Source organism: Mytilus californianus, unplaced genomic scaffold (assembly GCF_021869535.1).
Source record: "Mytilus californianus isolate M0D057914Y unplaced genomic scaffold, xbMytCali1.0.p SCAF_2, whole genome shotgun sequence".
In the NCBI taxonomy this organism is placed as follows: Eukaryota; Metazoa; Mollusca; class Bivalvia; order Mytilida; family Mytilidae; genus Mytilus; species Mytilus californianus.
Window position 1 is genome coordinate 35791822 of NW_026262668.1, and position 26037 is coordinate 35817858.

The 26037-nt window shown below is 31.7% G+C and overlaps 1 protein-coding gene across 6 annotated transcripts in view; it reads left to right on the forward strand.

Annotated features, from left to right (window-relative positions):
• LOC127729780 (DENN domain-containing protein 1A-like) overlaps positions 1–26037 on the forward strand; it is a 58918-nt gene that overhangs the window by 7586 nt on the left and 25295 nt on the right. For 5 of the 6 annotated variants that reach the window (XM_052237666.1, XM_052237670.1, XM_052237668.1 and 2 more), the window contains exons 3-12: positions 4089–4132; positions 8054–8109; positions 10555–10662; positions 11209–11371; positions 12352–12405; positions 13328–13389; positions 15949–16047; positions 17657–17753; positions 23019–23120; positions 23853–23961. In XM_052237666.1, the coding sequence (XP_052093626.1) occupies positions 4089–4132; positions 8054–8109; positions 10555–10662; positions 11209–11371; positions 12352–12405; positions 13328–13389; positions 15949–16047; positions 17657–17753; positions 23019–23120; positions 23853–23961 (894 nt within the window). The remainder of the gene's footprint in view (positions 1–4088; positions 4133–8053; positions 8110–10554; positions 10663–11208; positions 11372–12351; positions 12406–13327; positions 13390–15948; positions 16048–17656; positions 17754–23018; positions 23121–23852; positions 23962–26037) is intronic. The other variant, XM_052237667.1, reaches the window with a different exon arrangement.

The following is a 26037-nucleotide window of genomic DNA, read 5'->3' on the forward strand; positions in this document are numbered from 1 at the left end:
TAAAAATGTTTCACATCAACAATTTTGGATTTTACCAATAACAAATTTTCCCTCAAATCTCAGGTGGGTTATACGAATCATTGCATTTTTTCTTACCAAACATCTGACAATCCTTTGTAGAATTTTGGGAAATCTGAGTCAAAGGCAGACTCTTGTGAGTCCAGTAAGATAAGATTATTTACTGGACCAAATATCATTAAACACAGGATGACCTATATTTTTTGCATGAGTGATTTGACCCGATTTAAAATGAAGGTGATAATCAGACAACTATCCTTTATCAAAGACCAAGCAACAAAGATGTCAAGATGACAAGAACGAATAACTCAAAAAATCCAAAGTAATTTGTCTATCAATGAAAATCAAGTCAATGAATTGATACTGGTCAGCTTTTTATAAATACAAATATTAAAATATACCTTTCAAATATGTAAAATACATAGTATATCTGAGACCTTTTGACTTTAAAGTACCATGTGCAAATGTGTATTCTATTTATTCTTCCTTATTGTGTTAAAATGAATTCTTGGTTCATCAAATTACGAATTTGTAGAAATCCTATAATAATTTGTCATAAGATGATAAGTATGATATACATTGCATAGATGATCATAGATAGACTTGTATTCAGAAGCAGGAAGTTATTCCCATTTCTGTTGTTGATGAGAAATAGATTTACTAGAAACAAGGAAGTGATATCTTATCATTTAATCAATCTCTTGACCTTTCTGACCTTGGTATTTATGTTTTTCATCAGGATACCAAAACAATCCCTCTACAAATTAACTACTGTTATTACTTTTAATTTTTCCTGGCCTAATTTTTGACACTTTTTATAGTTTTTAGTCAGTTGTAAAAATTAGGTGCTTGTTTCAAAGAGTAAAGTGTGTAGCATTATGATCAGATGTCATACATGTCATAAATAGATTTGGACTTTGGTTGATGATTGGACCCTTTTATTACTTTTCGAAAATACATGTTTTAATCTTAATTTTTAGCTTTTCCCATCACTCGGCGTCCGTCATCTGTCGTTATTGTAGTCCGTTGTCTGTTGTCAGTAAACCTTTACAAAGATCATCTCCTCTGAAACTACTGATCCAAATTGAACCAAACTTGTCCACAATCATCATTGGGGTATATAGTTTGAAAAATGAGTCTGATGACCCTGCATGCCAACCAAGATGGCCGACATGGCTAAAATTAGAAGATAGGGGTAAAATGTAAGTTTTTTCCATTATTTTGCAAACCATTGTAAATAGAGAAAATTTGACAGGGGCAGAAATGTTAAGAATGTTGAGCTGTACCTAGTGTCTATTTATGTCAAAACTGTCAGACGACTTCAAAATGACAAATTTTACTACCTTTTTTCGTTTTTGCCTATTAAACAGCTAAAGGATCAGCAAGACAAGATCTTCTAATCAGGCAACCTTATTAGAGTTATTGCCCTTTAATGATGTAAATCTTAAAAAACTACAATAGATAGATAGAAATTTTAAACAGCAAAAGTAATCAGCAATACAAGATCTACAAATAAGTCGAATGGTCGAATTTTTCAGTTGACTGGTTTTATCTCTATAATGACAATTTTCACAAATTTTTGTCCTTTTTATACGACCGCAAAAAAATTTTGCAGTCGTATATTGGTATGACGTTGGCGTTGTCGTCTATGAAATTTAATCATAAGGTTCAATACCACAAAAGGAAGGTTGGGATTGATCTTGGGGGTTATGAAACCAACAGTTAAGGAATTAGGGGCCAAAATAAGCATTATTGTAACTTCCAGACAATAACTTGTGTTAGTGTATGGATCTCTCTGACATTGTACAACAAGGTTCCATATCACAAAGTAAATGCTGGGATTGATTTTGGGGGTAATTGCCTAAAAATTTTAGGAATTAGGGCCCAAAATGGGGCAAAAAACAAGCATTTTTCTAGTTTCATGACAATAACTTGTGTGTAAGTGTATGGATCTTTCTGAAATTGTACTACAAGGTTCCATATCACAAAGGGAAAGCTGGAATTGAGTTTGGGGGTAATTGCCCAAAACGTTTAGGAAAAAGCGGCCAAAAATAAGCATTTTTCTAGTTTCCAGACAATAACTTGTGTTCAAGTGTATGGATCTCTCTGAAATTGTACTGCAAGTTACCATACCACAAAGGGAAGGCTGGGATTGATTTTTGGGGGTAATTGCCTCAAAATTTTAGGAATTAGGGGCCGAATAGGGGCAAAAAACAAGCATTTTTCTAGTTTCATGACAATAACTTGTGTATAAGTGTATGGATCTTTATGAAATTGTACTACAAGGTTCCATATCACAAAGGGAAAGCTGGAATTGAGTTTGGGGGTAATTGCCCAAAACGTTTAGGAATAAGGGGCCAAAAATAAGCATTTTTCTAGTTTCCAGGCAAGAACTTGTGTTCAAGTGTATGGATCTCTCTGAAATTGTACTGCAAGTTACCATACCACAAAGGGAAGGCTGGGATTGAGTTTGGGGGTAATTGCCTCAAAATTTTAGGAATTAGGGGCCAAAAAGGGGCAAAAAACAAGCATTTTTCTAGTTTCAGGACAATAACTTGTGTATAAGTGTATGGATCTTTATGAAATTGTACTACAAGGTCCCATATCACAAAAGGAAAGCTGGGTTTGAGTTTGGGGGTAATTGCCCTAAACGTTTAGGAATTTGGGGCCAAAAAATAAGCATTTTTGCAGTTTCCAGACAATAACTTGTGTTCAAGTGTATGGATCTCTCTGAGATTGTACTGCAAGGTACCATACCACAAAGGGAAGGCTGGGATTGAGTTTGGGGGTGATGAATCATAAGGGGGTTCAAAAAATTGGGTGGGGGGGGGTTTCCTTTTTTTTTTTCTTTAAAATTTTCCATTTTAAGTTGGTTATTTTTTTATTTATATATAAAAACAAATAATAATGATATGGTTTGATTTCATAAAAAATTGAAATATTGGGGTTCTTTGATATGCTGAATCTAACTGTGTATTTAGATTCTTAATTTTTGGTCCCGTTTTCAAATTGGTCTACATTAAGGTCCAAAGGGTCCAAAATTAAACTTAGTTTGAATTTAACAAAAATTGAATTCTTGGGGTTCTTTGATATACTGAATTTAACCGTGTATGTATTTAGATTTTGGATATTGGACCATAATAGGTAAATTAAAATTTTTAAAGTTTTTAGACCACATTCATTCTGTGTCAGAAACCTATGCTGTGTCAAATATTTAATCACAATCCAAATTCAGAGCTGTATCAAGCTTGAATGTTGTGTCCATACTTGCCCCAACTGTTCAGGGTTCGACCTCTGCAGTCGTATCAAGCTGCGCCCAGTAGAGCATTTTATTGCCTATTATCTTGAAAACTATAAGATAAATAGAAACTTTGAATAAATTAAATGATTTGCCAGACAAGATCTACAATCAGGTCAAATTCTGCCGAAAAAGTTAGTAGATAGGAGTGATAGCGCTTAGATGATGATATTTTGTTTCCCTCCTTTGTTTTATGAGCAAAAACCAAATAAGATAGAGAGAAACTGTAAGTAGTCTACAATGTTGAAGATGAACATAGACCTATGTGTGTGAGTGTGACACAGGCTCTTTAGAGCCTCTTATAAAGAGCCTCTTAGTTTACTATATGCACTGAATATCAGTGCACGATGTAAGCATTTTTGATTCAAATTTTTCATGTTATAATACCTAATTGTGAAGTTACCAATTTAGTTTTAACATTTCTTTGTAAAAATAATAAAAGGGTCAACATGGTCAACTCATCAACCAACAAAAGAAGGATTTTTTTATCTGGATTTTAATGTTAAATTTAGACCTCTTTGCCATATAACATATCACATGATCATTATTAAACAAGGAACCCAGTGCCCAGTATGCAAATTTTCATGATTTTGATTACCTTGGACACAGTGTATGATACGCTTGTTGATAATGGTTTAATATCCACATACTAACAGAATTAATAACATTATTTTGCCATCAACATGATCAACATAAGGAAGCTGGCAGCTCTGTCTATTAGCTTTGTTGTAGTTTGACTACCTAAATTACATTTCATCCTTTTCATTTTCAGAAACTATATTTGTACAGAAATATCCTAGAGATTATAATGATGAGGTCAGTATACATATTTGAAAATGTTTCACATTCATATTTTCTTTTTCATCTTGTGATTTTGATTGATCTCTTGGTATGTTCTGGCTTTTTTTTAAGATAATATTATACAGATTGTGTAAGGGAAACTGGAAACAGCTCAGTGGAAGGGATTTTTTATGCTCCCGCCGTAGCAGAGGGGGCATTAAGTTTTACCCTTGTCCGTCTGTACGTCCGTACGTCCCAAAATTGGTTTCCATTCTCTAACTTTAGTTTGCCTCAACCAAATGTTATGAAACTTACACAATGCTTATTACCACAAAACACAGATCACTTTTGAATTTTGGTGGTGTCACTTTTACCTTTCTAGAGTTATGACTCTATTTAAATGGAAAAATTGCTGAATTTTTAGATTCTGTTCTCTTAAGTTTGCCTCAACCAATGTTATGAAACTTATACACAATGCTTATTACCACAAAACTCAGATCTAGTACAAATTGGATAGCATCTTTTTTATCGTTCTTGAGTTATGTCCCTTTATAACGTTATATGCAAGCAGGGGCATCATCTGTGTCCCATGGACACATTCCCCATTTATTTTTTTATAGAAGTGGTATTTTATAAAAAAAAAAAAATTTACTGGATTGGAGGTCGACAAGTTTTCCCAGCAGTCAGGGGTTCAAATTTGGTGTGTGTCTAAGATCTGGGTCCAGTCTTTTCTGGTAGGGAACTTTTAATTTGTTTCATATTAAAAGTCCAGGGCCCCTTTACTTTACATTGAATTTTTATACAGAACCAATTATTTTCTTAAAGAGGGCCTATCACTTGCACCTTTAAATGGTCCTGGACTTTTCATTCTTTAAAGCAAAGAAAATGTGACTTTGCTGTGTTACATTTCAATCATATCAAAAGATTTTAGTATTTTCAATGTATTTTCAGGTCTTCAGTTTTTAATATTGACATTTAATTTTCATAATTTCCATTTCTTTAAAACTTAAAAAGATTTAGATTTATTTTCCCTTGTACACTTGGTAGAAACACCTGTTATGTGCAGTGAACTAGTAATAGCCTAAATGTCTTTTTTAATGGGATATTAAGTTGATGACATTTTCATTTTAAAATGCTCATCTGACCTTTACTTGATAAAATCTGTTACTGTTTAAATCAAAATTTTATTTATGATGATTTATGCAAATTTTGATGTATTTAATATTTACACCTTTAACTTGTAACAGATACATGTAATTTAACATGTTTAACAATAGAACTTGTATACATAACTGAATTTGAAGTTATTTTGTAGAGTGTGAAATTCAATACATAATTTGTAATTTCAGCAACCCCATTATTTATACATGTAGCATGTCAGAGCATACTAATTAGTTAAATACTATCAAACTGTCCATAGTATTATATAAGAATAGCATATCGGTATTTCTTTTGAAATGCAAGGAAGTGATGGTGAAATTACTTCAAAGCATATCAGTATTTCTTTTGAAATGCAAGGAAGTGATGGTAAAAATACTTCAAAGTAGCTATTTGATTCTGAGAACAATACTTGTTCAAAAGGCATTGTTTTGTTTCAGTTATATTCTGTATTATATATCATATTTTATATTAATCAACAAATTTTCATAGAAAAGTCAATACATGTACTTGTTTCTTCTATGATTTAGTCTTGTTATAATATTTAAAACAACTCTTGCCGCAATATAGCCTTTTTGTGCTGATGCGGCATAAAGCAATCAACAATCAATCAATCTTATCTGATTTTCATGATTTTTTTTCAGTTTTTATGCCCCACCTAGGGGCATTATGTTTTTCGGTCTGTGCGTCCGTCCGTCCGTCCCGCTTCAGGCTAAAGTTTTTGGTCAAGGTAGTTTTTATATGCCCGTCAATTTTTGATGGGACGTATTATGTTATACAAATGTCCAGTGTCCGTCCATCTGTCTGTCCGGCGTAAACATGTCGCACCGTAACATCAGAACGACTTATCCAAATTTCATGAAACTTTAAATAGTTGTTTCTTATTATGGTCAAACAATCTGTATACTTTTTGGTGAAAATAAGATTACAACTTTTTCAGTTACGGGACTTTGTAACTAAAACAAGGGATGTGTTTTTTTTCACATGTCACGCCGTATCTCAAAAACAATTTATGATTATTGCTTAAAACTTTACACACTTCTTAGTTATATTAATCTTAAGATCTGTATACTTTTTGGTGATGATTCAAAATTTTATTTTAGAGATATTGAGTATTTTGTTAAAAAAGGGGGAGGGGTTTTTCACATGTCGCGCCATATCTCAAAAACAGTTTATGATTATTGCTTAAAACTATACTCACTTCTTAGTTATATTAATCTTAAGATCTGTATACTTTTTGGTGATGATTCAAAATTTTATTTTTGAGTTATTGAGTATTTTGTAAAAAAAGGGGGACTTGTTTTTCACATGTCGCGCCGTATCTCAAAAACGATTTATGATTATTGCTTAAAATTTTAAACACTTCTTAGTTATATTAATCTTAAGATCTGTATACTTTTTGGTTTTAATTCAAAATTTTATTTTAGAGATATTGAGTTTCTTGTAAAAAAAAAGGGGCTTTTCGCATGTCAGGCCGTATGTCAGAAACTATTTATGATTATTGCATAAAAATTCACACACAAGACCACGGGCGTATCATGCGCTCATGGCGCAGCTGTTTATTGATGAAGTTGAAGTCCAATCAACTTGAAACTTAGTACACATGTTCCCTATGATATGGTCTTTCTAATTTTAATGCCAAATTAGAGTTTTTACCCCAGTTTCACGGTCCACTGAACATAGAAAATGATAGTACAAGTTGGGCATCCGTGTACTATAGACACATTCTTGTTTTTGTGTAAAAAATAATTTAGAAAATATTTAACAGGAATTACTTTTGTCTGCAAGCTTTACATGTACATGTATCTGTAAACATATAAATCAAAGAAATGTTTGTTTATCATCTCTACAGCAATCCTTTATTCAAGTAGCATTGTATTTCCACTTATATTTTGTAATGGCTTGCATCTTTTATTAGACTTTTTAATAGCTTGGAAGGTAATTTGCAAGAAACGATTAAACTTTACAGGAAACATCCTTTTAAGAGCAATTGAAGTCCTGTATTTACAAATTTACTTTTGAAATAAGGGTTATGGAAGTGCAAAATAATTAAGTCATGTAAATTTACAGTGGTGAAACAAGGGTGTCTTGGCCCATACTCCTTTATCTTGTCGGGTTAATAGACTGAACAAAAATAATTTTTAAACTTGATGATCCATCTTTATAAAAAAATCTGGCAACAAGTTTGTGCAGGCAGGGAATAGCAATATCATATTCTTGTTAGCTGCATAGAATTAGAAAATATATACATGATATAGTCAATTGACAAAACTTCTTATGTTTTAAGTGAATATTATTAGAAGTATATAAAATAAAAATTCAGCAGAAAACCCAATAATCTGAAAAGCTACGCTATTCAGTAGCCTAATAAAGAAAGGATGCTCTAAATGTTGCAGAGTTTCTCACTACTTAGAGAATCAATGAAACAAAAACACCAGTACAAATTAAGAAAGTTTTACTTGATAATTAGAAAGTAAAAAACCTTTGTAGTTGATCATATTTTTCCACATTAATAAGCTCTTCCAATAAATTTTGAAAAAGTGTATATGTCAATTAAATATCACTATATAAATTTTCATGAGTCTTATCTAAGAAACTGACATTATGTACATGATGCGTGGTAGTTTTATTTATTAAATAAATAAAAAATATGCAAATATTCTGGTTAGTAATTGTAAGTATTTTATAGGACAGAGTTCAGACATGTTTTTTTGTTGTTGCAGAATTTGTTGTGATTATATATGTGATCCATTTTATGAAATATATAATGTTATTAATGCAATATTATTATTTTAACAGCAAACTTTAAAACCTATTCCCATGTTTGCATTTCCATGTGACAGTGAAAGGTACACGTAAGTTTACATTAAGGCAGGCCAGTGGCTAATGGCTTTTGACTCTTTTTCTTTTAATCATTTCTGAAAAGACTTTCTCAGCATACTGTAATTTCAGATATTTTTGCATGCATTTATTATTGCTATTAATGAAAGATGGACAAAAATGTAAGATAAATTATTGAGATTTCAAGAAATTCTGCATACAATTAAGGCTATCAAAAGTTGAATGCTAGTTTAGATTTTCGCTAAACATATACGATTGCAATTTTCACAATCATAAAAACATAGCAAAAATTTCTGAGTTTACAGTTATTTAAATGTTATGTTGCTTTTCCATATAGTGTTACTTTAAACCAGGGATGGAAAGCATTCCTGACACATATTTTAATAACTCGAATGTGTTGAGAAAGTGTTGTTTGAGTCTCTATCGAAAAAATGGAGTAAAATGTCTAAAAAGCTCATATCATTGAACAGTTTATATTTTATGGGACTAAACATGCTAAATATTGTTTTTATGCATGTTTTCAATCAAAAATAATGTTGAAAATTTTGGTACATTTTATGTACTGCTTTCTCAAATCTTAATTTTAAGGACATTTTTAATTCATTTCCTTGATTAAGATATGATAAAATATATTTTTAGTGTAAAATCCAAACAATAGGATTGTTACTAAATAACAAAAAATAAACAATAAACAATACATGTACAAACATGTATAAACATTGACAAACATTTTTAAGTTTGTTTCTTCTTTTTTTCAAATGTGTAACTGTTTCTTCTTTTTTTTTCAAATGTGTGACAACATTGATTATTATAAAAAGCCAGACCCTGACAGACTCTTAAGGGAAGTCAAGGTTGATTTACACTCCTACATTTGTCCTATAGATAGTTTTCGATTGAAACAATTTAAGCCAAAGTTACTTCCCTTTTGTTGCCATGTTGGAGGTCTTTGTTCACAAATTCCTTCATAAAGACTTTAGAAAAAGTTTAATTTCTTTTAGCTTGCTTGATTCATCACTACGATCTAGAAAAGATCTCTTATCCAACTTGGTTGTACTACATGATTTAATTTAGTTAGTCAAATAAGAATCCCTCCAAAATGGCAGCCAAGGGAAATAACTCAAACTCAATTTAGGTTGTATCAAATCCTATCGATAGTAGCAATGTTGCCATTTACAAATGTGAATGCAAATAGTTTTTGTTGTCATAATTTAGACATTTTACTTCATAGTGATGTGCTAACAATTCTGATATCTTGTTTTCTGTAAAATTTCTTTCTCAAACCATGAAATAAGTACTCACAAAAATATATTAATCCACAGTACAAGACTGGTACAGACAAACTTACTCTTTTATCAATAAAGTTTGGCACAAAAGTGTGTATAAGTGTGTTATCACTGTGATAATGATAGATTTTATCGTCTAACCAGATGTTCATTTCTCAATTTAACAAGTGTGAAAAGACAGTGTTTTTAATGATTACATAGCACTGAAACTAGCTCAGTTTGTCTATAAGGCACATTGCCTTCGTTCATCTTATTTATTAGAATTTTGATTTGTAACTCAATCCATCCAATGATATTTTACTTCAAGAAAATCATTCCTGTAGAATAAATCCCATTTTCATATTTCAAAATTAGTATTAAACTTTTATGTTTCTTTTCTATGTTTAAACTCTTATGGCAATTGATTAAAGTAAATTTTCTTCTTTCTATTCTGTATGCTTGAATATTTCTCAACAATAATTGCAACAATAAGATTTACAAATGCTTTTTCATCTTTTATTTATTCTATGTCTTAGAATTTTCTTGGCCAACACTATAACAGAAATGAGCATTGTTAAGCACTAACACAAAATATAAAGGAGTTTAACAGTATACTATTAAGAGTGATGAGCTTTGTTAATGGCATAGTTATTGCTTCTGCTAAAAAATGCATCTCATTGTACATATTATAGATAACCAAAAACATGTTTCTAAAAATTGTTTAAATTTTATGTTTAAACATTTCTATTGATAGAAGTCATGTAAAAAAGTTGTATATTTAAATTATTACAAATAAGGAGAAAAATGATTGTTAAGAAATTTTACAATTAATTTTGTTTTAGAAATAAAAAAAAGCCTTTTGTATTAAAATTTATAATAATTACAATAACAATATAGAGTCAATTCCTTAGTTCTAAGAATAAAAGAAAGAAGGAAATAAAAGAAAGAAAGAAAGAAAGTAAAAAATTACAGGGTTAAAACTTACTACCAGATGAAATAATTCATTACTTTTTATATAACTAGAAAAAAAGATAGAATGAACTAATGACAAGATGAAAAATAAAAATAAAAATCCATCACAGTTGAATCAAATTAATAAAGTACCAATTAATTTTTTATTTATACTTCATACCCTTTTTCTATATATAACAACTTATATTTGTATTTTAATTACATTCATTGTGTTTTTGTTTACAGAACAAAAGTTGATCATTTTACATTTGTATTAACTGATCTTGAAAGCAAGTATAAGTTTGGATACTGTCGACAAGCACAAGGAGTTCAGACATGTCTCTGTATTGTCAGGTATGGCCATACTTTTATTCACCATTTCTCTTCTATAAAGAATGAATTAAAGATTTTTTCAAAAGTGATTTTAAGAAACATCAATTAAGAAGATTAATTTGTGTGAGGATACATTCAGGATTATTTGTAGATGTTGTTCATCATGTTCATGAATCCAAGAGCACTGTTTTAGTTCAGGCTTGTGCCACTTTGCAAAAAAAGTCCCTGAAAGTCAAAACGAAAATAAAAATTCTCCCACAACAAGGTACTTTTTGTATACAGTTACCTCATAGATTATATTGCTCTTCTATTCAATAACTTTTTTCAACAATAAATGAAGGTGTAAATATTTCAGCCGAGATGTTTCTATTCCAATTTTTAGCTAATATACCCTATAAGTAATCTAGGATTGTCTGTTATAATTTCTGTATAATATAAGGTAATAAGCTAAATTTAGCTTCCAGTACAGCCATTTCCACCTTTATTATTAGGAGCAAAATCCTCTCTGCTAAAGACAATCAAACATTTTTCTTTTTATATGCTATTTTAAATATTGTATACTTGCAGTTGTCTCCCTTGGTTCGATGTTTTCTACACAATACTTAACAAGTTGGCTGAGATGATAAATACCACTGACAATGATGATAATGTGACTGAGTTATTACGAGCTACTTATGCTAATGGTGTACCAACACCTGGGGTACCAGTTCAGATCATTGTTGGACAAGATGTATGAAAAATTTTCATCTTATTATGATAACTTTTAGTAAAGTCTTTATGTCCCCATACGGCCATTTTAAGTTGTCCGAGAGATTTTATAATATTAATTATTCCTGAATAGTTGTATTCTGATTGAAAATAGAGTTTTTAAAGAACTATGGTAGAAATTGGAATTTGATGCGACTGTCATACAAGTGAGAGGTTTAGCTAGCTATAAAATCAGGTTCAATCCACCATTTTCTACATAAGAAAATGCCTGTACCAAGTCAGGAATATGACAGTTGTCATCCATTCGTTTGATGTGTTTGAGCTTTTGATTTTGCCATTTGATTAGGGACTTTTCTTTTTGAATTTTCCTCGCAGTTCAGTATTTTTGTGATTTTACTTATTTTCAAATTAGGTTTTAGATTGTTTTGAGGGCATATAATACAGAAAAAATGTCTTTATGATTTTCTCCTTAAATTTGAACACAAAATTAATTTTGATATATATTGACTATTGAAATATGCAAATAAAAATATACAATTGCCATCTTAGATATACTACATATTCATTTTTGATTGATATTTGAATTTGGAGGGATTATTTTCGCCATTGCTACTGTATTGTATGCCCTTAATATGTATGTATGATATCTGTATGTTGGTAACTCAGAGAATTTGTATACTTAACAATGCAACAGAAAAAATCCTTAATAATGCAACAGAAAAATGAGACTATCTAAATACCGAATACATTTTTATTTTCTCTTCACCCAGTTCTTGCAAGATATTTATTTTCCATCTTAGGATATGATGTTTTTTTTATAAATCAGTTATTGCTGCTGTTTTTCAAGGATACTATTATTTGCTGCTGGTTTTATGTACTTTGACAATACTGAGCACATAATTATTTTCCAAGAAAAATTGCTGAACAACTTTAATAGTATTATACTTGAATCAGCTACTTTTACTAGTCATAATTATTACAGTTCAATCTTCTTTGTTTTAGATGTTAAATTTTACAGCTCCTGATATTAGTAAATTACCTAGTATACCTACAAATGTAAGTATGTGTTTATACAATGAAACATGTCCAAATGGAACATGATTTTGTTTGGATTATGCAGGAGTTTTTATTACATCAGTTTAATCATTGAAGACTGCACTGTATGTCCTGATACAAAACATGTCCTGAATTTAAATGAAATAGTTGCCACTGATCTTTCAGCAAACAACAATCAAACTCTTAATATGTTGCTCAATTTAGTAGCATTAGGGTTGATGATAATTTTAGATAAAACCTTTAAAAAATTCTCTAATGAAGATCAAGGCAACACATTATACTACCCTGCTGCTTGGATGCTCTGGGTGAAACATCGGATTAAATGCTAACCACTGTTGTTTATGTAGAGGCCATGAACAAAGGAAGATAGATACCAAGGGGCAATAACAAAATTATAGGTTGAAGAAAGACAAACAACACATAGCAAAAAAAAAAAAAAAAAAAATAACCATTTTCAAAATATTTCAAAAAGACTAAAGATGAATCACAAAATAGAAAAAAGTGGGGGGAAACTCAGGTTCTTATTAGTGTAAGTAGTTCTTTGAGTACCAATCATCCATTGTGCCAACTGCTTGGAAAGGATCGATAGAATTGATGAAACTGTAAAGGCAAGATCAAACTATCAAATAACAAAAACAAAAGGAACATATAAAGAACAAAGAATTGACAAACAATAAATATATAGATGGGTACGTAAAAGCATTTTTTCTCAGCTTTGCATAAGATTTTGTTTAATGTGATTGATTGATTGATTGATTGATTGATTGATTGATTGGTTGATTGATATTTCTTTGCTTTACTTCTTGTCTTGTTTTCTTCAAGTGTTTATAGGAAAAAATGTTGTATTGAAATACATGTATTGAAATGCCACATATTTTTAAGATAAAAAGTGAAAATCAAGATATGATATTTAATGTTTTAGAGAAACTTAACAGAATATTACAGTGCAGTTGATACAGAAAATATGATGAAAATATTTGCAAGGTATGTTGTCAGAGGCTATTAGATATCATTCAATGGATAAGATCTTACATTGTATGAGTTTTGTTCTAAAAAAGTGATTTACTTGTAATATAACAGTAAACAAGGTGAGTATACATGAGACAACAGTCCTATGAGATAGTTGGAAATAGTATGTCTCTGTCTTTTTATGATGTTAGGTAACTGTCAAATTGACTTATTCCTCACATCCTTTTTATGCCCCCAACGCAGCGGAGGCGGCATTAAGTGTTAACCTTGTCTTTCTGTACGTCCTTCTGTAGGACTGTACATCAGTCCGTCCAGGAATTGGTTTCCATTCTCTAACTTTAGTTTGTCTCACCAAATGTTAAGAAACTTGTACACAATGCTTATTACCACAAAACACAGATCAAGTTTGAATTTGGGTGGCGACACTTTTACTGTTCTAGAGTTATGTTCATTTACAAATGGAATAATTGCTGAATTATTCGTTTCCGTTCTCTAACTTAAGTTTGCCTCACCTTAATGTTATGAAACTTATACACAATTCTTATTATCACAAAACTCAAATCAAGTTCAAATTTTGGTGCCAACACTTTTACTGTTCTTGAGTTATGTCCCTTTATAAGGTTATATATGCAAGTGGGGACATCATCTGTGTCCCATGGACACATTCTCCATTTATTATTCATTTACAGGTATAACTAAGGAACAACTTTTTTTGCCCGTTTTAAGAAATAAAAAATGGTCAAGATTAATTGTCAGATTGACATTTTTGAAGCAAAGATCTGCATTTGAATATAAACAACAAGAGATTATAACTGCAAAGTCATCAATAATGAAAAAAAGAAAAAATATCATATTACAAGCTAAGATGGCCTTTGGTAATGGAGTGTCGGGAGCAGCTTAACAAAGATGACCCAAGCAGGGCTTCCAAAAAAATATTTGAGCCAGCCGGACATTTTATGTCTGATCCTGATTTTAATCCCTTAAGACTAAGTAACAAAAGGCAATTATAGTAATCAGTTGGCCATCATATAAACTATGATTGACATTAAAAAAACGATATTAAACTTTACTTTGATATAAATTCGATGATCTGACATAAACTGTTAAATTGACAGTGCATCATTCGAAGTGTGCAACATCAGCGTACTAATATCTGCCTTAGACTCTTTATTTGTGCAAAATAACGGTTTTACTTTTACTTTCGTTTTTAAAAAGCACATTTTCCTAATACCGGATGTTGACTTGACAATGGTAAAACATGGAGCAGTGACGGATACATAAAATCCGTGTACGTTTACAAAGCACGATTGAGTTTAAGTAGCTCTTCCCACGTTATTTCTTCAAAAAAATACTCGAAATGAATGTTAGATAAAGGTATCAATGATAATTTTAACATTTTTGAAGAATAAGGATGCATAATTTAATTTCCCACCTGCACACACGTGTACTAGTTCAAACAATGTTGTTCTGACGATTTTTCGTTTAAAACCTTTTTAAATTTCTCATCAAATCATATTTATAAATGTATTTCTGGTAATTTCAATCTTTTCGACTAAATTAATTAGATGCAGACCGCTTAAATGTAAGAAAATAACTTTGAATAGACTGATCAATGTCCGGTACAAAACAGTTAACCTGTTGCCTGAACAGGTAAATTTCAGCTGTCTGACAACTAATTAACCTTGATTAAAATGAGAAGGTATTAAAGTAGGGTTTGTTTCGATAGTACTTATTCATCATGTCGCTTTTATGACCGGAGATATGTGGTGTTTAAAGGTAAAAGGTCGGGTCAAAAAAATTGCATAAACTTTTTAAATTATGTTAAAATGTATTGACCGTCTCTTAAGAAAGCCTTGAAAACTAAAAGTAGATGTCCGTTTCATGCTTTTCCCAGACGGACAATGTCCAGTAAATTTATAAATGTCAGGAATATATGACTGTTTTGGAAGCCAAGATCTGCATATTACTACTATTTAAGTAATTTTCTGATCTGATTTTTAGTACGCAATCTACTACATATCTTTAATTTTTCCAATCTGATTGGTTAATTACCCAAATGTAAATAAAACCGAACCCCAGTTCAATTGCGGTTAAATTTTGCCAAATTTTTTTAAAAATTAACATTTTGCCAAAATTAAAAAAAAATTGATAAAGGCAAAAGTTAAAAGAATTGTCAATTTGTTTTGCCAAAATTAGAAAAAAATATATCTATTTAAAAAAAATATTTCTCCAAAATTCATCAATAATAATTTTTTTAAACGGTAATATTTGACAATATGAAGAAACATCAGTGTTGAAAAAATATGTAGTGGAAGTTCTTCATAAGAAATTTTCAATTTTACACCTGGTATAATAATGAAGAAAAGAACGCTTCATAAGAAATAGATTTGTTATCTTGGTGTAATCAGGTGTGTGCCTCTGGTTGTATGCATTTTCAACAATGTTGTAAAATTCTGTACATCCCTGATTACACCAAGATAACTAATAATTTACTGATGAAGTGTTTACCATTGAATGTTGCTGTTTAATATACATATACTTCACTTTTTCATTTACTAATTCATTTTATTTCAGTATGTTACATGAAAGACGTATCCTAATAACTTCAAAGAAATTAAGTAGACTGACATCATGTGTTCATGCTTCTACAGCTCTGCTATACCCCATGCATTGGTAGGTAGATCTTGTGCATTTCGTCATTATTGTTATATTTTGCAATGTTTAAAAGTATATTCATTTCAAGTGGTAAAGACATTGATAATTTTAAAATGAGGTGAATGTACTATTTTAAAAATATATTAAAGTTTCAATGAAAGGGAGTAAATAGAAGAAATTCTAACCATACCAAGAAAATATTATTAACATAAAAATAAGAAGATGTGGTATGATTACTGATGTGACAACTCTTCAGGGAGACCAAATGATGTAGAAGTTAGCAACTATAAGTACATTTTAGTAAAGTTAACAAGAAAACATTTGATGCATAGACCATTTACACTGCAAGAAAGATGTAGAACTTTAGAAATAAATGTAATGTTATTGTTAATGTGAAAAATTACAAATTGTAATACTGTTAATTCCGAAATTATTGGGAGGATTTTATTTATGCAAATAATGCGACTGAGTGAGTATTGCAATTATAATAACTCACATTCTGATATCTGATCGATACATGTATCTGTATGAAGCTTTTCCTGAAATCACAAAAATTAGTCTTTCATTTTAGTTCAGTCTTCAAAAATCACAATAATAAATGCACACAATAATTTCTAAGTTTACAGTTTTCTACAGAAATAATGTGTACAGGAATTGAGTTGATTGATTTGACATTACTCTTTATTCTAAAAAATTTGTTCAGTGGATTCATTATTATTCTTGGGATACAAATTTTTGTGGATTTTCTGCGTATACGTAAACCATGAATTTAAATGATCAATGAAGTACATTTGCTATAAGTTTGTATGCAGGTTTTGGCAAAACCACGAAATCAGATATTCACTAAACTACAATTTTTCTTTTAATCCACAAAATAAGTATCCATGAAAATAAAGGAATCTAAAGTACTTAAGTAAGGGCTATTCCATTAAAATGTATGTAGGAGGGTAGGAAGGGAAGTTTAATTATTGAATGTGGGTCATGGGTCTTCTTTCAGTATGCGTCTATCACCATTATGCAAAATTATTTAAAAAATGGTTCTTGGTTGTAGGGATATTTTGAAAGTCCCTTCCTACCCTCCCACATACATTTTAATGGAATAGCCCTAATTGAAATCAGATGATTAAAACACATATTAAAGTATTTATGCTTAAAATTCAGAAGCAGTCTTTCTATGTTGTGATGTTACACTATTGTTTCAGATAAGGGTGAATGTTTGGTACCATTAAAACGTTTAAACCCACTGCAATTGTATGCACCTGTCCTAAGTCAGGAATCTGATGTTCAGTAGTTGTTGTATGTTGATGTGGTTTACACTAGTAATTTTTGGGGCCCTTTATAGCTTGCTGTTCGGTGTGAGCCAAGGCTCTGTGTTGAAGACCGCACTTTGACCTATAATGGTTTACTTTTATAAATTTTGACTTGGATGGAGAGTTGTCTCATTGGCACTCATACCACATCTTCTTATATCTATATATGGTATATATTATAAGTTATGTGACTTTATAAGTGGCAATCAAAATAAATAGTACACTGATATCTTGTGTGTTCATTGTCAAATGTTGTTTTTAAGAAAGACAGTAAAACTATTAATGTATCTATAGTTTCAATATATTCATTCTTGCAGGCAACATTTATTTATACCTATATTACCGCCACATCTGTTGGACTATGTGACAGCACCAATGCCCTATGTAATTGGAATTCATTCTGCAGTCTTGGAGGTATGTTTTTTTTTTTACCAGAAATGCAAGATTTTCTGATTTCAGCACCTTTATAATACTAAAATTGCTACAGTTTAAATAGTAGAATAAAGGTAATTCTTTAATTGACAGAAATAATTCTTTCACCTTGTGCTCAAATGCTCATTTTATAATGGGTAGGCATTATATTTGTTAATATCTTTATATGTAGTGTAAGCCAGGTGTAAAATTTTGACAAATATAATGCAGGTCCATGGTAAAATTAGCATTTAGGTTTTGAGTTATTTCACATTTTGTCATGTCAGGGCCTTTTATAGCTGACTATACAGTATGAGTTTTGCTCATTGTTAACAGCCATACCGTGACCTATAGTTGCTTCAATCTGATTCTTTTGGATATCTAGCGGGAAAAAAAAGACGAAAAATGTATGCTTATTTGTTGAAATTGCTATTGTCTGAACAGTTGAAGTATTTCTGTGAAAGGTCTGTTCTTCAATGAAGCTGTATTTGTTAAATTGGTTAAAAGTGCGACAAACATAACATGAGAAAAATTAAGGTGACCTATGGTTGCTTACATCCGATTCGTTTGGACTCCGTTAAACAGTTGTCACATTTGATTTCTCCTAACTTATATAGAGCATGGAATGATAAAATTGCCCTGCCGTTATTTCCATACTATAAGAAAAATTGAGAACTTTTGTACTTTGAAGCGGACCTATAAGACACATTAAAAAAAACAACCATTTTGATTAGATGAAGCATAAACATTCTAGAATGTAGAATATATATGAAGCTGTATTTCTTAAAAAAATGGACAAGTAAAAAGTGAAAATAACAGTACAAGAATGTTTCAATGTTTTACACTTACAGTAAACCAAAAGTACTGTCAGACCAATATTCTTTAAGTCATCCAATAGTCTTGTCAGTATCTGTTTTTAATTTTAACCCTTGTATCTATGATGATTTTATTTGAGACACTAGTGAAAGTCCACTTAATCATTGCTTTATGAAATCTTTTAGAAGAAAAAAGCTGAAGTCCATTTTTAGCTCACCGGGGCCCAAAGGGCCCCATGTGAGCTTATGCCATCACTTGGCGTCCGTCGTCTGTTGTCGTCGTCTGTCGTCGTCGTCTGTTGTAGTAAACTATTTCAAAAATCTTCTCCTCTGAAACTACTGGGCCAAATACCTTCAAACTTTAACTAAATGTTCCTTAGGGTATCTAGTTTATAAATTGTATCCGAAGTTTTGATCCATCGACAAACATGGTCGCCATGGCTAAAAATAGAACATAGGGGTCAAATTCAGTTTTTGGCTTATATCTCAAAAACTAAAGCATTTAGAGCAGATCTGACATGGGGTAAAAGTGTTCAATTGGTCAAGATCTATCAGCTCTGAAATTTTCAGACGAATCAAACAACCCATTGTTGGGTTGCTGCCACCGAATTGGTAGTTTTAACAAAATTTTGCAGTTTTTAGCTCACCTGGCCCAAAGGGCCAAGTGAGCTTTTCTCATCACTTGGCGTCCCTCGTCGTCGTCATCCGTTGTCGTCCGTCTTCGTTAACTTTTACAAAAATCTTCTCCTCTGAAACTACTTGGCCAAATTAAACCAAACTTGTCCACAATCATCATTAGGGTATCTAGTTAAAAAAATGTGTCAGGTGACCCGGCCATCCAACCAAGATGGCCGCCATGGCTAAAAATAGAACATAGGGGTAAAATGTAGATTTTGGCTTATATCTTTGAAACCAAAGCATTTAGAGCAAATATGACATGGAGTAAAATTGTTTATCAGGTCAAGATCTATCTGCCCTGAAATTTTCAGATGAATCGGACAACCCGTTGTTGGGTTGCTGCCCCTGAATTGGTAATTTTAAGGAAATTTTGCCGTTTTTGGTTATTATCTTGAATATTATTATAGATAGAGATAAACTGTAAACAGCAATAATGTTCAGCAAAGTATGATCTGCAAATAAGTCAACTTCACCAAAATGATCAGTTGACCCCTTAAGGAGTTATTGCCCTTTATAGTCAATTTTTAACAATTTTTCGTAAATTTTTGTAATCTTTTACAAAAGTCTTCTCCTCTGAAACTACTAAGACAAATTTAACCAAACTTGTCCACAATCATCATTAGGGTATCTAGTTTAAAAATGTGTCCCACGACCCGGCCCGTGAACCAAGATGGCCGACATGGCTAAAAAATAGTACATAGGGTAAAATGCAGTTTTTGGCTCATATCTCTGAAACCAAAGCATTTAGAGCAAATCTGACGCGGATAAAATTGTTCATTAGGTCAAGATCTATCTGCCCTGAAATTTTCAGACCAATCAGGCAACACGCTGTTGGGTTGCTGCCCCTGAATTGGTAATTTTAAGAAAATTTTGCAGCTTTTGGTTATTATCTAGAATATTATTATAGATAGAGATAAACTGTAAACAGAAATAATGTACAGCAAAGTAAGATCTACAAATAAGTCAACATGACCAAAATTGTCAATTGACCCTTTAAAGAGTTATTGCCCTTTATAGTAAATTTTACACAATTTGTTCATCAAGTTTGCTAACATTTAAAAATCTTCTTCTCTGAAACTACTGGGCCAATTACCTTCAAACTTTAACTAAATGTTCCTTAGGGTATCTTGTTTATAAATTGTATCCGAAGTTTGTATCCATCGACAAACATGGCCGTCATGGCTTAAAATAGAACATAAGGGTCAAATGCAGTTTTTGGCTTATATCTCAAAAACTAAATCTTTTAGAGCAAATGTGACATGGGGTAAAATTGTTAAATTGGTCAAGATCTATTGGCCCTGAAATTATCAGACGAATCAGGCAACACTTTGTTGGGTTGCTGCCCCTGAATTGGTAATTTTAAGGAAATTTTGCCGTTTTTGGTTATTATCTTGAATATTATTATAGATAGAGATAAACTGTAAACAGCAATAATGTTCAGCAAAGTAAGATCTACAATTAAGTCAACTTGACCAAAATGGTCAGTTGACCCCTTAAGGAGTTATTGCCCTTTATAGTCAATTTTTAACCATTTTTCGTAAATTTTTGTAATCTTTTACAAAAATCTTCTCCTCTGAAACTACTAAGACAAATTTAACCAAACTTGTCCACAATCATCATTAGGGTATCTAGTTTAAAAAATGTGTCCGACGACCCGGCCCGTGAACCAAGATGCAGACATGGCTAAAAAATAGTACATAGGGTAAAATGCAGTTTTTGGCTCATATCTCTTAAACCAAAGCATTTAAAGCAAATCTGACAGGTTAAAATTGTTTATCAGGTCAAGATCTATCTGCCCTGAAATTTTCAGATGAATCGGACAACCCGTTGTTGGGTTGCTGCCCCTGAATTGGTAATTTTAAGGAAATTTTGCCGTTTTTGGTTATTATCTTGAATATTATTATAGATAGAGATAAACTGTAAACAGCAATAATGTTCAGCAAAGTAAGATCTACAATTAAGTCAACTTGACCAAAATGGTCAGTTGACCCCTTAAGGAGTTATTGCCCTTTATAGTCAATTTTTAACCATTTTTCGTAAATTTTTGTAATCTTTTACAAAAATCTTCTCCTCTGAAACTACTAAGACAAATTTAACCAAACTTGTCCACAATCATCATTAGGGTATCTAGTTTAAAAAATGTGTCCGACGACCCGGCCCTTGAACCAAAATGCAGACATGGCTAAAAAATAGTACATAGGGTAAAATGCAGTTTTTGGCTCATATCTCTTAAACCAAAGCATTTAAAGCAAATCTGACAGGTTAAAATTGTTCATTAGGTCAAGATCTATCTGCCCTGAAATTTTCAGACCAATCAGGCAACACGTTGTTTGGTTGCTGCCCCTGAATAGGTAATTTTAAGAAAATTTTGCAGCTTTTGGTTATCATCTTGAATATTATTATAGATAGAGATAAACTGTAAACAGCAATAATGTACAGCAAAATAAGATCTACAAATAAGTCAACATGACCAAAATTGTCAATTGACCCCTTAACGAGTTATTGCCCTTTATAGTCAATTTTTTACAATTTTCATAAGTTTTGTAAATTTTTGTAAATTTTTACAAAATATTTTCCACTGTAACTACTGGGCCAAGTTCATTATAGATAGAGATAATTGTAAGCAGCAAGAATGTTCAGTAAAGTAAGATCTGCAAACACATCACCATCACCAAAACACAATTTTGTCATGAATCCATCTGTGTCCTTTGTTTAATATGAACATATACCAAGGTGAGCGACACAGGCTCTTTAGAGCCTCTAGTTTGTTATTATTTTGAATATTATTATAGATATATATAAACTGTAAGCAGCAATAATGTTCAGCAAAGTAAGATCTACAAAAAAGTTAATATGACAAAAATTGTCAATTGACCCCTTAAGGAGTTATTGCCCTTTAAAGACAATTTTACACAATTTGTTCATCAAGTTTGCTAACATTTAAAAATCTTCTCCTCTGAAATACAGGTGAGCGATTCAGGCTCTTGAGAGCCTCTTGTTCCTTTCCCAACTTGATTTTTTGGCAAGATATTTTGTCCTGTAATCTTCCTGTAAAGTCTAAATTTGACCTTGATTCTTCTAATACCTTGCAACAGGACAAAATGTATTATAGTATGATGAGTTGAAACTCTACTAGTCTTTTGGATCACCATGTTAAATTGATTGATTGATTGTTGGTTTCTTAACGTCCAGTGGCAAATGTTTCATGCATGTTCAGGACGAGAACAAATTAATAATAAATACAATAGGTAGGTCCTGTAATAGACACCGTCTAGGATGCTTGTCAGGGAAATTTGGACTGCCACAGAAAAAGGAGGGTATGTTAATAGATTGGGAAAGAAATTTAGCCTTGCAACAGGCCACCTACGGACCCTTCAAAGAGTTGTTGCAAGGGTTCTTAACGGGCAAAGAGCGTGACACTATCTTGACACTAGGCAACGGATTTAATGTCCCATTGTGACCGGACGTGGCTGCGAACTTGTACATCCTGAAAGCCACATGGACACCTTACTTTGGCGAGGGTTTTATTGCCAGCCAGAGGAAGACCAATGGTGACCATATTTCTATTCCCCAGTCACCCTTGGGGCCACCATGTTAAACAATCTTCAAAAGTTTGGCAGATGAAATAAAGTTTATGTATGTATATGTTTTTCAAAATTTGAGATTAATTATTTAAGCTCCATACAGATGTCAGAATTGCTATACTCTCCCAGTTGCATTAAAATCCTGGCAATAATTTCGGAATTTACAGTAATGAATATGTTTATATTTGCAGAAAGCTAGAAAGAACGAGATATCTGATGCTGTGATATTGGATGTAGATACAAACACATTAACTACAGAGTATGATGACTTTGAAGATCTTCCTTCAGAAATTGTGAGTAATACATTATATGGTGTTCTCTCTAGGAATATGACTGTGTTCAAATGACATTTTTGCAATGTTGTAACAATTGAAAAATACTGTCATTTAAAAAGAGAGGCGAAAGATACCAAAGTAACATTCAAACTCATTAGTTGAAAAAAAAACTGACAACGCCATGACTAAAAACTAAATATGATCAAAAGACAAACAACAGTGTACAAAACACAACATAAAAAACTATAGACTGAGCTACACGAACCAGTACACATCAGTGAATGGTGGTGATTGTGGGTGAAATATCTCATATTATTACCAAGTAGGTCATGTATGTCAGGGTTGTAAATCGTGGTATTATAGCCTTCAGTAAAATCAGCAATCACCCTGTTTCACTGGGACTTTTGGTCCACTGGACAATCAATAATTACAATGTATAGAATATATTTGGCATTACCTTCTTTTTATTTTTTACAATATATGGCATAGGACCTATTTCGTGATTGGGCCTTTCTTTTAGCGGGAATTCAGGATAGGGCCTTTATTTTCGCGGGAATTCAGAATTTAAACTTACCGTTTTACTGTTTTGGACTATTTGACGTGTTTTTTTGCAGAATCTGTGAATTGGAATTCAATTAATTTGGATTTTTTGTAGTAGAAAAAAATAGATAACTTTAGATCTGTCAAAGAAATTCTAAATGGAATCATAATGAGATACGATGAATGTTTAGACACTTGCTTTTATTCCAGTCTTCCTATCTGAAGAGGCATCTGAAGAAAGATAAAATCATCCAGCAAATGTCTACTAATGGAGATGTTATATCAAAGGCTTTCATGCAGGCTTTAGTAAGGCTCATAGGTAAGAAAATCATCCAGTAAATGTGTACTAATGATGTTATAAGGCTCATAGGTATGAAAAGCCTAGTGTTTCACCTGTGATGAAGGCTGTCATAAAGGCTTTAAGTTAAATAATTCAAATGTGATTGTGTCATATCAATTGCTCTTACAATATAGCTGAATATAGACAACAGTCTAAGATTGCTCAGACCCCTAACAATCTTTTTATTTTTTGACTGGTAAGGACATTTTCTGTTGTAAAATATTTTTGATTTTACAAAGATATTGCTATTTCAAATTACTGTAAATTCAGAAATTATTGTGTGCATTTATTTTTGTGTTTTTTGAAGAATTAACAAAAATAATAGTTTATTTATTGTGATTTTAGGAAAAGCTACATATAGATATACGTATATGATATCAGAATGTGAGTTATTATTATTGCGATACTCAAGTAGTCGCATTATTCGCATTAATAAAAAACTCGAAATAATTTCTGAATTTACAGTATTCCTCACAGAACTTGGAATTGTGGGAGCTTATTTATGTAATGGGATGGCACAGTGTTAATTATTGATTGGATTTTAAGAATTGTCCATAGGTTACATTTGGGGTGAATTTTAAAAACAATAACGCCTGCTAATTTACTTTGAAAGACCATCCAATGTGTACTCTCGCAATTCGGCTTGGGATGATTTGCATTTATGTTAAACATTACAGGACATTTATATATGGTTGAAGAATTTTATTTGTCAATCATTTATTTTTATTATTTTTGGAAAAGAGCATTCAATTCTAATTATTATATGTTCACACGTTCAACACTCCTGTCCAGAAAATAACCTGTACAGGGCCCCTTTACCTGTTTACTGCTTTGCATATACGAAACTAACGAGGTTAAAGAAACAGTGTTACATCACTGTGCAAGCAGTAAAAACTGCATATCAAAGGCAGTTCATTACACATTTATTGTTGAAAATGATAATAAACTGTGTAGTATAGTTGAACAGTTTATTTTAATCAAAGCGTAATGATGTACATTGTACATACGGGTCATAGAAACAAATCTATTTTTAGAACAATTTGTTCTAATTTTTTATCCCAGGTAAAGGAAACGTCGGTGTGCAAATAAACTAAAACAAAATATGTTTATAAACTTTATTAAAAGAATACAAAATACAAAAACATGAATAACACTAGACTTATAACTTTTATTAGAATAAATCAACATTCAACCTGTTGTAAGTGGATTATGGCTGTTCATCTTTCTTCAGGGATTTCCTTTACTGATCTTTACTGTCGATGTTATTTGACTCTGTAATTTGGCATTTCCGATATAAGCATACCTCGCTTAACTGCATAATTTTGTCTGACAAATAGGCTATGCAAATAACCGGAATCGACTGTATTAAGATTTCAAAACGAATGTATTAAGATTTCAAAACAAAAATTTTCCGTCCCTAGTCAGGGTTTGGCAATTTCCATGATTTCTATATAGACTGAGCTCTTGATGTCCCATGTTCATATCCAGTGTCCTAAACAGACCTCCAGACATCAGAACAATCTCAAGACTATATAACCAGGTGATTCTAACATATTGGTGTCATATTGAAAGTTTTCATGCTTGCTACGCATCACCAGGTACACTCAATTTGTGACAGTAGAACTACAGATGGACATCCACAAAGCTTCAAATACAATTCAGTTATCTCTTAAGTATTGCCAGGTGATTCTAATGTGAGGTTGCCAATTAAAGACACTGTGTAGTTTTTTCTTACATGATATTTCAGCCATTAATCAATCATATTATTACATTACATGTATTATTAGTCCCCTACCGACGAAGTCGAAGGGGACTTTAAGTTTGCACTCCGTCCATCTGTCTGTCTGTCCGTCTGTCCATCTGTCCGTCCGTCAGTCCGGTAAATCAGCTTTCCACACTTTTTTTCTTCGTTCTTGAAGATATTGATTTGATATTTGGTATATAGTTTTATCATGACAAGTTATAGATCAAGTTCGAATTTTGTTCTGGTCTGATGATTTAGTCCAGAGTTATGGACCATAACTCTGGACCATATCTAATGTTAGAGTACTATGT